At 42.1% G+C, this 15763-nt stretch overlaps 1 protein-coding gene across 2 annotated transcripts in view; it reads left to right on the top strand.

Moving 5' to 3' along the window:
- The first annotated feature begins 6350 nt into the window (after window positions 1–6350).
- The window catches only part of adamtsl5 (ADAMTS like 5), a 29914-nt gene continuing 20501 nt past the window's right edge, over window positions 6351–15763 (top strand). For both annotated transcript variants that reach the window (XM_029498831.1, XM_029498832.1), the window contains exons 1-2: window positions 6351–6931; window positions 15070–15145. In XM_029498831.1, the coding sequence (XP_029354691.1) occupies window positions 6912–6931; window positions 15070–15145 (96 nt within the window). In that variant the 5' untranslated portion in view covers window positions 6351–6911. The remainder of the gene's footprint in view (window positions 6932–15069; window positions 15146–15763) is intronic.

The raw sequence follows: 15763 nt of genomic DNA on the forward strand, positions 1-15763 counted from the left end.
AGACACTCATTAACACCCTGGATTTATTAAAAATAGTTCAATTGGAATTTCTCCATCACATGAAATAATCCGTGCATCCTGATTTCTTGAAGTGAAGCCAGTGATTTATACCAGCATGTGCTCTGTGGTCTACCTTATGAATGGAGGGCTGCATGTGATTGGTGCTGCTCTTTGTTATTTTGCTTTGTTTACATGGTTGTGTTGGGTTATTCTCGGCGAACAATTCTGGACCACATTTTAGTTCGCAGGGAACATCTGTTGGCAGTAAGAGAGCAGTGGAAAACTGTTTACTATGTGTATGTAATTATTCAGTTGTGGGTCAGTGCGTAGATGTGAAGTTATTTTGCACAAACACACACACACAGTGGTCAGCTCTTAAACATAATTGCAGCTGTGTTTACTGCCTTATAGGTGTTTATACACTGTTTATACTGAGATGCTTCTTACACTACTGTACCACTGAAATAAACACAGCTTCTTCACTGCATCCGTGCAACTTCAACACAAAATGTCTGTGTGTGTGTGTGTGTGTGCGTGCATGTGTGTCTTTGTGACGTATTGCACTTCCAGTACCATCCAATGTGCTGAACAGGAGGCAGCCTGCACTAAAGCATGATGTTTACTGGACTTCACATGCAAAGCAGAGGCACTAAGATAAGGTCTGCCTGGACAGAGGCAGCAGAGGTTTCTCATCCAGGATCCCTGTATAGTTGATCAACATGGGAAGCTTGTTGGTTGGTGGTGAATTTACAGGGAAATGCAGCAATGTTTGATACCTCAGTGTGTCAATGACCTCTAACATCACTAAGGTGGCAAAAATTTTTATCAAATGTTTTATCAAACTCTGAAAGACAATAGTGACTGATTCCAAAACAGAGTAAAAACATAACATGGGACCGTCATTTGTTCAGTGCCCTGGTTGACAGCACACCACATTGGTGTCCCCACTTCAACCTGTTTAGTGTCTCATCTTGCTTATTGTGATTGTTCTCATAGTCAGCTTCATCACAGTCTCATAGTGAGAGTCCTCACAGTATGTAGGATGTAGGATCCTGCCTTTTATAGAAGGGGTGTATCTTTTGTTGAGTGGTAGCAGAGGTCAGTATAGTTTGGTTTATCACAAATATAGCACCAACAGTCATGCATCCATCAGACATTCTCGACAATGTTTGTAACCATACAACAATTTATTTTTATTTCCTTAACTGCAGTGGCTCCCAAATATTCCAAACATTCATCTCACTCACTAACACTCCCCACAATAACACAATTTCCTCACTGTGCTGCCTTACTTATCTGGCCAGTTGAGAATAACATACCACTCTGTGGGTCCTGTACATCAACTTGTGTCGCAGATGTTCAGCCTGCTTTACAGTATTTACAGGGTCTAGTAAATGTAGTGGATGGTATTTACAAGATGGCACAAGTGACTTTTTGTATGTTATTCTCTTTCTTTGGGAACAAAGTTGTTACAGTCGCCATTATGGTTGGATACAATGAAGAGCTGTCATTATAAGTTTGGAGAACACGTAACCTCATGATGAAAAAGCTCAATTGCAGCATTTTCCTTGGGAATACTTAACATAAGTGTGTAATTTTTTTTCTCTCATACCTTCCTGACGAAAGTAAATCACAGTTATTGCTCTCTTTGTTTCGTGTACTTTATTTTATGAACTTTATGAACCCCATACATCACAGCCTCTGAGAGTGCACTAGCTCACTTCTTAATCCTGATACAGTCATTAGGGCGATGCTACATCCAAAACATGTCATAACATCACATGCATGGGTACGGCAACGTGTTGCCCAGGTTACGGACAACAGCCTGAGATGAGAGCCGGAAGTGCCTGCAGGGTCTTCTGAAGACTTCCAAGCTCTCAAAATAAGAGGCCTGTCATGTCACCCAGCAGACAAATATACCTCCACTGTACTCCATTTACCACCCATGATGGGTGTGTGTTCTACCATGCTTTGTGGGTGTGTATAGTCACATTTACAACTTCATGTCAAACAAAAACAGATTAAGACCCAGTTTGACATTATCTGCTGCAGGAGCCTCTAAACTCAGCAGCTGGATCGGCTCTTTCTCAACTTAGTGATCCATCAAATAAATATCTAAAAATATTTTGGTGGATACTGAGATTACATTACAGCTGGAACTTAATTGGACAACATGCGATTTGTTTGTGATCATGCAGAGATATTCAGGTACCCTCCTAAATGTTCACATTTCAAAGCTAACCTGGTTATATTTCTAGATGAGTACCTCTGTGTATCTCTGTGCAACAACCACAAAATCTCATGCTTTCACAGTAATTTCAATTAATCTTGTACTCTATTTGTTTTTAACACTTCCCTCAGACGCTGCACTTAGTGTGTAAATTGAAACGCATTTACATGAACACACAGGTCAATAGAGAGAGGTGATACCACGTCAGCAACATGCAACAACTAAAATGAACTCATCTGCGATTTCAACATAAACAGTTTACATTATCGCATTACACATCCTACATGCTGAAGCAAAGACAACTTCCTGGCTGCAGCTCTGATAAGGCTGCATGTAACGCATCTGACTTTTCACACCGCCACTGGCATTCTTCCATCAGAGCTGGTGTGTGGAACTCAGTCCGCCCATCAAGGGTCTCTGTTCCAACTGGCAGCCTGCCAAGCTCAGTAAAAACTTGAAAGAAAGGGGGTGGATGCAGATGATTTGGGGCTGCAGCACAACAGCTCACCCTCACCCACCATGTAACCCACCATGTCTTTTAAGAGCGACGAGGTGCCTCCTCGGTTCCTCAGAGGCCTCTTATTACCGGGCAGCAAGCTGTAGGCTGCCAAATGCACACACAGAAAGAGAGAGCGAACATGTATGAATGTGATGATTATTTTAAAAATTTGGCTCTCTGTCTCTCAGTAAACACACACACACACACAGCACTTAACAATGTAGAGTGTTCAGTAATAACTGGGGAACTATAGAGAGGGTGTAGGAAAATCTGTGTGCAGGCTGGGACAAGCTGAGAGCACTTATCTAATCATTATATACACAGGTACAGAGGAGCCAGTCACAGCTGATGGAAACATGTCTGTAACTGAGCGGCAGTGTACATTCACATCTGACCAGTTACTTTTATATTAGCTTGTTTAACATCAGTGCCATCAAACAGTTTCCCTTCACCATGGCGATGATTACATTCTCCACAAATGGAAAGAAACTAGAGAAATTATCTTCAAAAGCAAAGACCTGACGTCTATAGTAGCAGAACCATAATGTAGAATCATGAATGCAACAAAACACCTCATCCGATAACAACTTTCCCAGAATGCACTTCTTCTCCATTGACCAATTCTGACTGTAAAGTCATACCATTAATTTGTCAACAAACTTTTTTTTCCCAACATGCACTATATACTAAATAGCTTTAGTTTTTTTGTTTCGCTGACTTTAAATCCTTCATACTGACTGACATTTTCCTGTAAAGCTCAATCGATTCCAAAAAACTATTAAAAAATCAGATTGATGACATTAATTATCATGAACAAACACACTGTAGTTTATTTTGACTCAGCCCCAAGTACTGAAGCACTGAAGCAACAAATGGAGATTTGTCTGCTTCTAAAAATAATATGCAGTAGATGAACTATGAGATAATGAGATTTGGGAAATGAATACGCCTTTAAAAATAATTCTCAGCAATACTGTAAAGCTGCCATATTGGCCATACAGTCCTCTTTCTTCCCTAGTTATTAAATAACATGGACATAATGAAATTCATCAGAAAAATGCAGGGCCCCCTCCAGGGTCTCAAAGCTATCCTTTTGGGAAAAGCAACTTTTATTTCTGTACAGCTCAAAACAAATTAAAAGGTTATTTCTCCATGTATGTTATTCTGCATGTATGTATGCATATGTACATCAAATCTATTTATTTTTCTATGTTTTCTTTTCTGGTTCATCTCACCATAAAATATAAAAATATTGTGGGATTGATATGTTCTAAATATGGCAAATATATGTAATGAAATCTAAGCCTGCAGTCCTGCAACAAAGTTTAAAAAAAAAAAAAAAAAAAAAGCTAAAGGTGGTCTGTATGGTCTGTTCTATTCTTTAAAAGATTAACATCAGGTTGTGTTGAAGAAAACTAGAAAGGCACAGCAGGTTCATGCTGCCTGCATCACAACATTTGTTTGTTTGTAAATCAGTTCTTTGGCATCTGTAATGCGTGTTGAATGACTGTGGCAGTACATCCTGTGTACTGGTGAGCGGTCTGCTTCAGAATAATATTTACAGATGACCCTGCAAAATAGGACAAGCCAAGCAGTAGTAGTGGAAACTGATAGTTGAGACCCTGAGACAGATGCCTGCTGCTGCGTGTGGAGAATCTAATACTGCTCTGTTTCTTCTGTTATGTCTGCTCAGCTACAGATGATAGTTGAAGGTTGCATGCTCAAAGGCTGACATGGCTCAGATGCATCGTGCCGGCCTTGGCTGAGCTTAAAGGTACTGCGACTGAGGCTAAGGTGGAGACAGTGCTGAGTTCATAGAGAGGACATCGTGGTTGCACCGCCATCCCTAAGTCGCCTCATTTGTACTGCTGGATGAGCACCATAGGAAACTGGAGATGGCCTGTGTTTTACTGCCTCATACATCATAAGACGAGCCTGATTGTAAAACAAAACCTGCCTAATGGGGATGTGGCACTTCACATTTAAAGTTCAGTGAGAGACAAAGGAAATGCCCGAGGGATACAGTTACACACTTCAGACGTCCCTGTGCGAAACGATGGCTGGTATGAAGAGAAAGATGTCTTGACATGCAGATGAAGATGTGGTCTGTCTCCCTGAAGCAGTCACATGAGGAAGCGGGGGGTGTGGGGGGGGGGGGTTGATGGGCAGAAAGGGGGATAAAATGAACAAAGAAGAATTGAAGGAGGGAGTCCAAGGATAAAATGAATTTTATTCAGATAATCTAATCTTCTCATCTAAATATGGCTTATCCTTGAAAAAAAAAAAAAAAAAAAAAAAAAATTACAAACTGCAAGCTTCAAAACAGCTCCCTAACCAATAGGTGACGTGAATGCAGTGTAACTGAACAGGTGCAACTACAGAGTGATTGTCAATGAGATGCAGTTTTACCGGACTGCAAGTGAACCCCCAGTGCCCCAGAAGAGCCAGCCAATCATTCTGCGACAACTGTGTGACTCAAGCAAAGCACGAAGCAGAAGTTTGAACTAATCAGGTGCTTTTTCCTCTATAGAGTTAGTTTCAATACTTCCTATCTTTACACTGCTTGCTGCTGGAACTAATCTCAGCTAAGACCTGGGAAGGACTGGCTCACGGAGAAGGTGCAAACTCCACAAACTCCACATCCGCAGCAACCCAGTAGTTGCTGTGATACCACCTGTATGCTATTTGTTGTCATTAGTTACGGCATAGTGGTTAGCGCCGTTACCCACAATAAGAAGGTCACGGGTTCGGTTCCCAGCCTGGGGCCTTTCTGTGTGGAGTTTACATGTTCTTCCAGTGTCTGTGTGGGTTTCCTCCTCTCCAAAGACATCATGTTTGGGTTAACTGGCGACTCTAAATCGCCCATAGGTCTGAGTGTTGTTGGTCTCTGTCTGTCTCTGTGTGTTGGCCCTGTGATGGACTGGTGACCTGTCCAGGGTGACCTCGCTGGATAAGGGGCTGAACATGAATGCTGCGCCCTTGAGTTTGGGCAAGTCAGCTATATTCCTGTGATGCTTACAGTTGTAATAAGTCAATCCTACACACCAAACTGCTATAAAAATAGATTTTGTCTGATAAATCTCCTTTCACCTCTGTACACAAAACACACTCAGTGTTGGACCTTGACTTTGACAGCTGGTCTATTATTTATATATATATATATATATATATATATATATATATATATATATGTATGGAGGAAAATTTATACAGTGATTCATGTTTTGTTGAACTGGCTCCTGTTAAACAGCATTGCATTAGCATAAATATACTTGTGTATATTTATTTGAAGTTTTGGTATCGAAATCATTTTGTTTATGGGACGAATGTAACTTTATTTGAATTATTTGTGAGGAGGGTGGGTGCCCTTTTCACTCTGCCTGAGCACCTGCCCCGTATAATCTGTGTGCACGGCACTGAGAGTTTGTTTCTGATCAGTGAAGGAAAAGTTGTGCCGGCCGTGCCGGGCTGTGATTGGAGGAGAGAGGCATGTTCACCGCAGGAATGTAGCGCTCAGGTGGAGAGAGAGAGAGAGAGAGAGAGAGAGAGAGAGAGAGAGAGAGAGAGAGAGAGAGAGAGAGAGAGAGAGAGAGAGAGACGCCAGTCACACCGACGCTCCCGCACCGCTCGCAGCAGAAGACGGCGTTGCGCCCCCGGGGACTCTCTGCGCTCAATGCCGGGCCTCCCTGCTGGACCCTGGCAGAGGTCGGATCTGTGTGGACGGGGAGGGGAAACCCGCCAAACTCACCTGCCCGGAGGCTCAGACACATTTCACACTGTTTTCCCGTTTGGAACACCCGGACATGAACCACAGCTGATGGTCTCCATCAAACAGGCTTCCCCCCTTTTCCTTCCTTATCGCACCTGAACGCGCAGCAGAAGATGCGTCTTTTCTGACCGCAGTGATGTGATGTGTGCTGTGAACTGAGTATTTCTGCAGCTGAGACCGGAGGACGGGAAGTTTGTGCGAGGTGTGACTGAAAGACAGAAGAGGAGGGAGAGAGGGAGGGAGGGAAGCCGCAGCAGAGAGCTGGACATGGGAGGTGTCGGTCCTGAGGTCCGTGTGTCGGAGCAGCCTGCCGCCGGGACGCAGTGCGCCTTTGAGCTTCACGCCATGACACAGGAAGGAAGCCGCACCTGACTGAATGTCACATACCTGAAGCCCAATCACAAGCCTCTACCATGTCCTCAGTGCTGACCAGGTACGGCTCGAACTGCATGTGTCGGTGGGGAAGCTGTGCCGCCTGCAGGAGGGGGTGGGGGGTTATAAGAAGCTTTCAGCCTTGATGCCAGGTGATAAATTCCAAGGACAGGTTGGCTTTTTTTTTTTTTTTTGTCTGACCGGGAGGCTGTTTGTTCTCTAATTGAGCTGCATCTCCGTGGGGAAATATGTGGTGCCTTTAAATATTTACCTTGATTAAATTGGCTTGCAAGGAGCTGTAAAGCCTTGAAATCTTTTTGCAGTACAGTGAAGGATGGGAGGTGATAAATTCCGGGGACGGTGGGTTTAGTTGAGCTGAGCTGTTTATTCTGTGGCTCACATCACAAAGACTGCAGGGAAAGAAGTGGGTTTCCCTCAGTTGATGTGGGTGCCACATATTTGACCGACCCCCCTCTTCTTTGCTAAGTTGACTTGAAGCAGCTCTGATAAAGTGTGTGCGTGCCCTTTTTCTCTGGGGTCAGAAGTCATATCCACTCGGCTGTGGGCTACTTCCTGCCAGTGGGTGAGGTAATCCTCCTGCCATATCTGCCATATTGCAACCCGTTGGCTCCACATTCCACCCATCCTTCTACACCACCTTTATCTCTTAAATGTCACCGGCTATAAATACGCTGCTCATATTTGATCTAATCCCATCCCTGAAACAGAGAGCACGAACACACAACCCTGCAGAGGCTTTGAGTCTTTGCTGTAACTGCACTTATAACTGTTCTTAAAGGTTGGATAGTTTTTTTTGTTTTTGTTTTTTGTTGGGTTTTTTTTTTTTTTTTTCCATTCTCCAAAGTGACTTTCTTGGCATCTTAAGATTCAACTTGACCTCCTCTGGTCCTCATTTCCCTTTAGGAGTCCTGTGTTGTTCTTGGGAGAAATGTGTCAGGCTGACCGCTGCCAGCCTCACTGGTCTGCAGGAAGGGGCAGATTTGGCTGAGGGCATCTTTTCTGTCCCTCTGGTATCTGTTTGGATATCTGTTTGTTTGGGAGGGAGACACACGCCCCACAGATACTTTAATCTACTTACTACACAGCGTATGGCTTCAAAAGGAGGACTCTAATTTGGTGTTGAAGGCAGAGATGTCAGTTTGTCCTACAGGGAGGAATTTCAATTCCTTTCCTCCCTGTGGATGTGCATTTATAGCATGACAGAAACCAGGACATTGGTATCTGCTGGGTGTTTCCTCAAGTGGCCCCTGATCACCGAAAGGATGAAAACAAAAATTTAAATTCATGCATTCTGCTGTTTTTTATTTGGAAAATTACATTTATTTTACACACCGAAAGCTGAGGTCGTACATATTTTTAGTGGAGGTATTTTTTTCTTCACATTTTTCACAGATGTACCATACTATAATAGCACCCAGATGCGTACACAGCCTCTGGTCCATAAAACAGTGAGAAACTCTTTCTTTTTTTTTTTTTTTTTAATAGGGTGGAACTGAAGGTAATGGTACCAGACTGAGACTGGCTCAACAAATAAATAATTCATTCACACGAACAGAAGCTCTCTGATACTGTGTAAAGATAAATCTAAATACTGGGATGCATAAATGGACCCAGGACTGACAGGGAGATTGGTGTGATTTGTTACTGACACAAGCAGAACAGATGTTTACGCTCTGTGATTTCAGGTTTCATATTAAAATGGATCTCAGGCTACTGCTGATGCAGAAACCTAATCAGACACCAGCATTGAATTTTTGCCAAATTTAAAATCTGCATGCCCTCAAGTTTACTGAGGTAGAGATGGCCCCTGCGTTTATTCAATGAGGCTTTGCTGATAAAGATGAGCAGTACAAGATCACCCTCAGTCCTCTATTGTAGATTTAAAATGCGCTTTCTGCTTCATTCTCTAATCTGATTCAGGTCAGTTTCCTGTTTCTGCTTCTTTTCTGCTCAGACTATTGGTCATTTAATATCTGCAGTTTAAGAACTGAAAACTCACAAACTAACAACGGCGTTTAAAAGTAGAGCCTTAAAGTACATAAATGTTCTCTCTAGATACAAACAGTAGGTCACTTCCAATAAAAAGACACAACTTTGCAGCAGCAGATGTTTGCTTTCAATAAGCACAGTCCTGCTCTAAATTTGTGGAAAGCTTAAGTAATAAAACTGCAGACTGAGACCTGAGAACGTACTTCTTACAAAACCTGCACAATTATGGGTGAGCCTCCATTGTTGAATGTATTTCATTTTTAAAGATGTGAATGGTTTCAGGTTGTAGTTTAGAACGACAGGGTCTACGAAACTGAAGCCTGTCAGTATTTCTTGATGGTTGCATCATTGTCTTTTTTTTTTTTTTTTTCATTTTAGTATCATCGTGTTCGTGTCTCTGTATAAGAGGAAAGACCACAGCAGTTTTGTAAAGTACTACTTTCATCTCTGCCACTGTCCACGTCCCAGGACAATGACTCATCATCCTAATTCAGGATTTATCATTAACAAAGCCTCATCAACTCCCACATCTCAAAAACTCCAACCCAGAATTTCAGTGACAGAGATGTAACACGCGGCTGAAGGGGTAGACTTAGTTGTACGTCCCCCTTCTGTTGAACCTGACAATCACTCAGGTCCCTCTACTGCATCCCACTCATTGTCATGCTATTTCCAGGTTACTAACCCAGACAGTGAACTCACTGATGGAAGCTGTCTTGTTTCAAGGTTCAGTCAGATAAGACTTTAATGCTTTACTGTTTGTTTCTCTGCATGAACCTGTTGAAACTCTTGAACTCATGCTGTTCTTTTTTTCTCAGGGAGGTTTAGGGTTGTGTTTGTACCTATTTAGTGTCTTGCTTTTTTTCCCAGTGTGATATTTTTAAACCCTGTGAATGAATATTGATGAAACTTGATGGACATGTCTGCTTCAAGGCAAGGAACAATTGATTTGGTTTTGGTGGTGATCCACATCTGGGATTTCTGCCATTGGGTCATTAGTGTTTTTACCTGTAATTATGAAGCCAATGGAGACAGAAACCTGACTCTCAGTCCTGCGGGTACATTTGCATCTTCAAGAGCAGAGTTCTTATTTAGTTTAAATGTAAAGTGAAATGTGTTTGTCTGTAAACTCTTGGCCGTTGGCAGAAAATGCTTCCCTAATTTTCCACAGAGGAGAGAGAAGAGGTGATTATCCTCACTTATCTCTGCTTTCTAATGGGTAAAAGTGTTGCTGGTTTTGCCCTGCAGTTCATTGTGTTTGTTATTTTTTGTCACATTCATGCATGTCTCCGTGTCTCTCATGACTGTAGATGACCTGAGAGGCTCTGCTTCAGTCAGAGTGGGTTTGAAAAGATAATCTTATAATCCTTGAGGTATGACGGTGTACCAAGTTTGTTCTCCCTGTCATGGAAGGAGCGAGTGAAGTGGAGCGAGGGAAGGCGAGGGAGGAGAAGGGAAGGGACCAAAGTTGAGCAAGAGCCTGAGTCTAGACTTTATGGCAACAGCAAGACCAACAGCATAATACCAATGTGATATTACCTCAATGCTATCTGGGTGCTTTGTCCAAGCTTACAACTGCGCTCAATTTCTTTTCTCTAAAATGTTTTGATACGTCTTCCATCGAAGCAGCTGCAGAGGCACAAAGACCCCGCACTTGTGTTCAAAGAGGCTCGTTTTGTTCATGCGCACCCACCGAGGGCTCGATTGTTGCCGCCTCATTCATAGTCAATACAGATCCAGGGGTCAGAGCTGACCTCAGAGCCTTCAGATTGAACATCTGTTAAAGGTTTTGTCAATTCATTCAGCAGCAGGCTCCATATAACCATCAGACCCTCCACCAGGCTCGCCCGAATTGGTGGTGGGTCACAGCTAAATCTCTTGGTGGGTCAAAGGTCACAACAAGGCCCCTGGTTGGAAGAAGTATTGCTTTTCCACACTCTGTGGGTGCGTAGACAATTGTAAAAAGAACACCTATAGGTCACCATACAAAAACATTTAGACCTGAGAGCCCACACAAAGAGACTCACAAATCAGAGCTCTTCAGTCAGGTGTCTTCCGGGTCTGACACAACTCAGATGACACATTATCATCTGACGTGCACTCGAACCCGTGCAGTGTAATGGCTTCAATCTAGCTGCATGATAACAGTGTGGGGCTGTTGTTTATTTGTGAAAGGTGGGAGCGTGAGAGCTACCTGTCAGGGTGTGTTTCAGGAGAGGTGTGTGAGTTCAGTCACGTTACTGAGGAATTATAACTGAGGGTGGGGAGAGTGCAGCATGTTTCACCTCTGCCTGTGAAGCTCAACTTGAAGCTTATTTCACCTGTCTGCATGTGAACTTATGAACTTTATGGCCTTTAAAATTCTTTATTCTAAAAATAGAAAATGTTCAGAGATTCTAAATTGAAAACTTTTGATCAATAAAATATCTGCAATGAGGTGAAACATTTACAGCTTTACATTCAGAAAACTAATGATAATACTTAATACAGAATCATCCCGTTGTTTTTTATTATTCATCAGTGATTTTGTTTATTGAGCAAAATCATTCAGATTTTTGATTTCCCTATTTATCTGGTTGCAGTTGAAAAACACAAATTATTTTTTATATCATAAATAAGAGACCAGCAGAGAGTCTTTAAACAGACTCAAGTTATTCATGAAATGATTGTTTTCATATATTATTCCCCAAACAGAAACTCAGAATTGGACAGGTGTGAAGTGTTCAAAATCATTTTGCAATTGTTCAGATCTCGTAATAAGTCATGATAATGGTGGCTGTTTTAAAGTTTATTTTAACTGAAAATATTATGATAAGAAAGATTATTGTTCTTTCATAGTAGCAGCACAATGTTCCTCTTAGATGTTGTACATCTTTTAAATGTGTAGGTCCTGTGATAACGATTTGGCTTTTTTAATATTTCCATTACTGGTTCAGGTCCATTCGTATCCAGTTTCAACACGTCATACTGTTGATTGCAACACCAACCTATTCACCAAACTACATCAATATTATCATTACTATATTAGTTGGATTAATTTCATTATATTAGTGCTAAATCTTTGTATTTATGATACAGCCATATTCAAATAAACTGAGAGGACACTGAGAGGCATTTGATGAATAATTCAAGTAGTTAAACTGTGTTTTTCTTGGGTGTGACTGGTGTTTTTCCACAAGAGCAACTATCGTCAGTCAAAATAAACAAGTAGCCTCATACTGATTAAAGCCATTTCCCTCTCCCTGCCCTGGAGCTGCTCTTTAATGTGTTGCTATAGTCTTAATGAGTGCAGGAGGAGATGGGCTGACCCCTGCTCACCTTTGTGAGGGCCCCTGTAGTGAGGGGGCTAACCAGTCAGTGACCGGAGCTGCTGACTTTCATGTTGAAAAAAACTGACGCCAAACATCAAATGAAACTGAGAGAAATGACTTTATCTTATTTTGTCAGTCTGCAGGCTCCACATGTTTAAACTTTGGACACACTCATAAATCACTTAGTTCTGTGCAAATCATTCGCCTTTGTCTTTTCCAGAGTTGTCCAGTCCATTGATTTCTACCAAATTTAACATTTTGCCATATTCATAAAGTTGTTTTCCAAAAAAAGGCATGAAGTCAATCAATCAGTTTTGTCTGTTACAATACAAAGAGCAAATGTTTTGAAAGAAATGTAATTACAACTTCACTACATGCTAAATGAAAAAATGTTGTTGATTGAAATATTGGGCAAGTCCAAAATATCAGTCAATTTTCTACAGACAGTGTATTTATCTTATTGTAGTAGAATAACGTACTGTGTCAGTCAATACATTGTGTGTTGTCCCCAACCCAGGGACAAGCACAAGACAAGAACAACATCAGATAACTACATCGACAATAACCACACCGGACAAAGGGACGAGCACTGGAGTTGTCATGATTTCAAATCAGCAATCTTCAAAATCAGTAATCTCTCACAAACCGGAACCAAAAGTATGGCATACTTCATTTTGTAAAAATTGTTATTAATGCGTCATGGATGTCAGAACTGAAAGCACATTTTAAGATTCTACCAAGTGATTCACTGGAGGGAAAAATTAATCCCAAAAAAAAAAAAAAAAAAAAGTCTGAACTTGAAATTGATGAGAAAATATAAAAGTGTGTGAGATGTTAAAGCAAACACACAATAGTCAACATAAAGTCAGTGTGAAAATGGTCGCTCTGCCTCTTCGGTCACTGTGACCTTCCGCGCTGATTTCCCCATGTAAGGGCAGGATGGGAGTCCAGGGCTCTGAAGGGAAGGGCTGCTCAACCGAGTGTGAGGGAGATGTGTATCGTTTAATTGGACGGGGCAGCTACTGACCTGGGACTGAGCCAAAAGTCAAGCCCAAAAGCTTTGGACCAGCTCTGACAGATAACAGAGATGGATGTCTGGAAGCTAACGGATGACGAAGTGGGACGGGACAAAGGAGGGCAGGGCGAAGGATATTGAGACGATTAAGTCGGTGCAACCTCTGCAAATATCTTCTACTTAGAGTGTGATTATGATAATGAAAAGAGCAAATCCCCCCACCCATCGCCAAACAGCCCCTAGAACATCAGACACACTGTCAGCAGTGCCAGGAAGCAATCAAAGAGAGGGGCTTTCCAAGAATCACTGCACACTTCTCAGAAAAAGCACTTGTCCTTTGATGAGTCAGAGGCAGAAACAGACGGTGAATATACGACTCACAGTTGCTTTGGTGTGTTTGCCCGGAGGTGAAGATCGAGATGAAGCAGCCAGTTAAACAAACACAACAGACACCCTACACAGGGCTCAGCGGTCTTATCTGGTCACAGCTCAGAAGTGGCTCCCTGTGTTGATACTGAAGCTTAGATTTGCTTTTGACACAGTCTTGATATGCAGAAACATGCTGCGGTCTGGTCTCACTGAGGTAATAAATTAGGTTTATTGTGATCTCAGAGATGTAGATGTGCTCAAGGAGTGCTGATCTACAAGGTCATTATTGTTTCCCTATTTCATACCAAGGCTGTTTAACTGATTCTTTTTTATTTCTTTTTTCCCCACTTCCTGTATTTGTTGTAAAAAGAAGTCACATTGTATTGAAGTGTATGGGAAAATGTTGCTACTTCTCACATGACTTGTGAGCTCATTAAAAGTTTTCCTAATTAGCGGTTAGGCCGAGGTCTGGGTCTTTTCTGTGTGGAGTTTACATGTTCTCCCCATGCCTGCGTAGGTTTCCTCCCACCATCCCAAGACATCATGTTTGGGTTAACTGGTGACTCTAAACTGTCTGTAGGTCTGAGTGTGAGTGTGAGTGGTTGTTGGTCTCTGTCTGTCTCTGTGTGTTGGCCCTGTGATGGACTGGTCACTTTAGTGTCAAGTCTTCATCTATACGACCTGATGTTAATTTTAAATGATGGTCCCATTTCGAGGAAAACAGACCAAAAAGCAGGGGATGGATTATGGTGTGTGGCTACTGTTTCATTGAAAGACTGTAACACCCAATCAGGACAGGGCACAGAGCAGGTCAGAGCCAACAGCTCCACCATCCCCTTCAAAAATGGTCTCTTCTGGTTTCAAAACCTGAGATGGCGCAAACGGCAGCTCACAAACCCATGGGTGATGTCACAGTGGGTTCATCTTTTGCTCTACAGTACTACTGCAATAGTTTTCATCCAAAGTTAAGAAATTAAAGTGGGCAAGTAAAGAAGACCTACAGAGATTTGGAATTTTGTGTTGTGCTGTCAATCTATTTGTCGTGCGTTTCAGTGAAGTGCTGAAAACTGTTGTGCAGTTTGCATCATTTTATTTAATAGAGGTGATGGGTGGTGGCCTCCCTCTTGGCTATGTGGGAGTTAATAAGACACTGTTGGGCTGGGTGGGGGGACTGTGCAGAGGGAATTAATGATACTTACTGGATGGGGGGGCATTCCTGACTTTGGCTCCTGCCCACAGGGGTTCGCAGTAGCAAGGCAGCTTATTTGTGGATATTATCAATGACCTAAAGACCTCTGCTGTTTGAAGTGTCACTCGTGCATTTTCTTTCTGTTGCCTCACTTGTCCTCCCGCTCCGCTTCTCAGAGGCCTCTGCTGCTACACCTCCTACATCTTTTCACTGTGTTTGTGCGTTCATGTGTGTGTAATGTGAAAAATGGCGAGGGTGATGTCACCATGCAACTTGACAGCAGTTGTTTCTCTCCATGTCTCCAGGAAGCTGACTCTGTGCCAGGCCCTGATCTTTGTCCTGCTGCTGCTCACTCCCGTCTGCCTGTCCTCCCCGCAGAGTGTAAGTCTAACCAGCACACATCAGCACAACTCAGTGCAGGGCCTCCACATAAACACCTCGAAGCCCTTTACTGCACTGACCCTGGACTGAAGAACCAAAACTCCTTTTAAATGCCGTAACCCTTGACAGCAGGCGGGAACGCCCTAATTAGCCAGCCACAGTGAGTTTCCACTGGACATAAACTGATTATTTTCATTATTGATTTACCTGCCGATTATTTTTCACTGCGCCAAATGTAAATTGGTAAAAAAAAAGGCATACTTGCTTTTTTGCTTCTCATATAGTTTATTTTTCTTTGGATGAACTTATAAGTCAGTTAATAGTATGGACTAATTTAATATTTTGTCACTAAAGGCAAAACTCCACAAAATATAGCATACACATATAACATAGAGTATTATTTACATGATATAATATTATAGCTACTACAGCTGCACAGCTCTCTCCAAATATAATCTAAATATATTCAAAGTCACAACATAGCCACGCGTTAAATTATAATTTGAGACGCCGTCAACCCAATAAGGCCCATAATCTGCAGATGTAATGAAACATGTTTGTTTGGTACAAGATCCAACAAAGATTATCTCATTATTATTATTTTGTTTTTTTTTGTTC

The sequence above is a fragment of the Echeneis naucrates genome, chromosome 3 (genome assembly GCF_900963305.1).
Source record: "Echeneis naucrates chromosome 3, fEcheNa1.1, whole genome shotgun sequence".
Lineage (NCBI taxonomy): Eukaryota > Metazoa > Chordata > Actinopteri > Carangiformes > Echeneidae > Echeneis > Echeneis naucrates.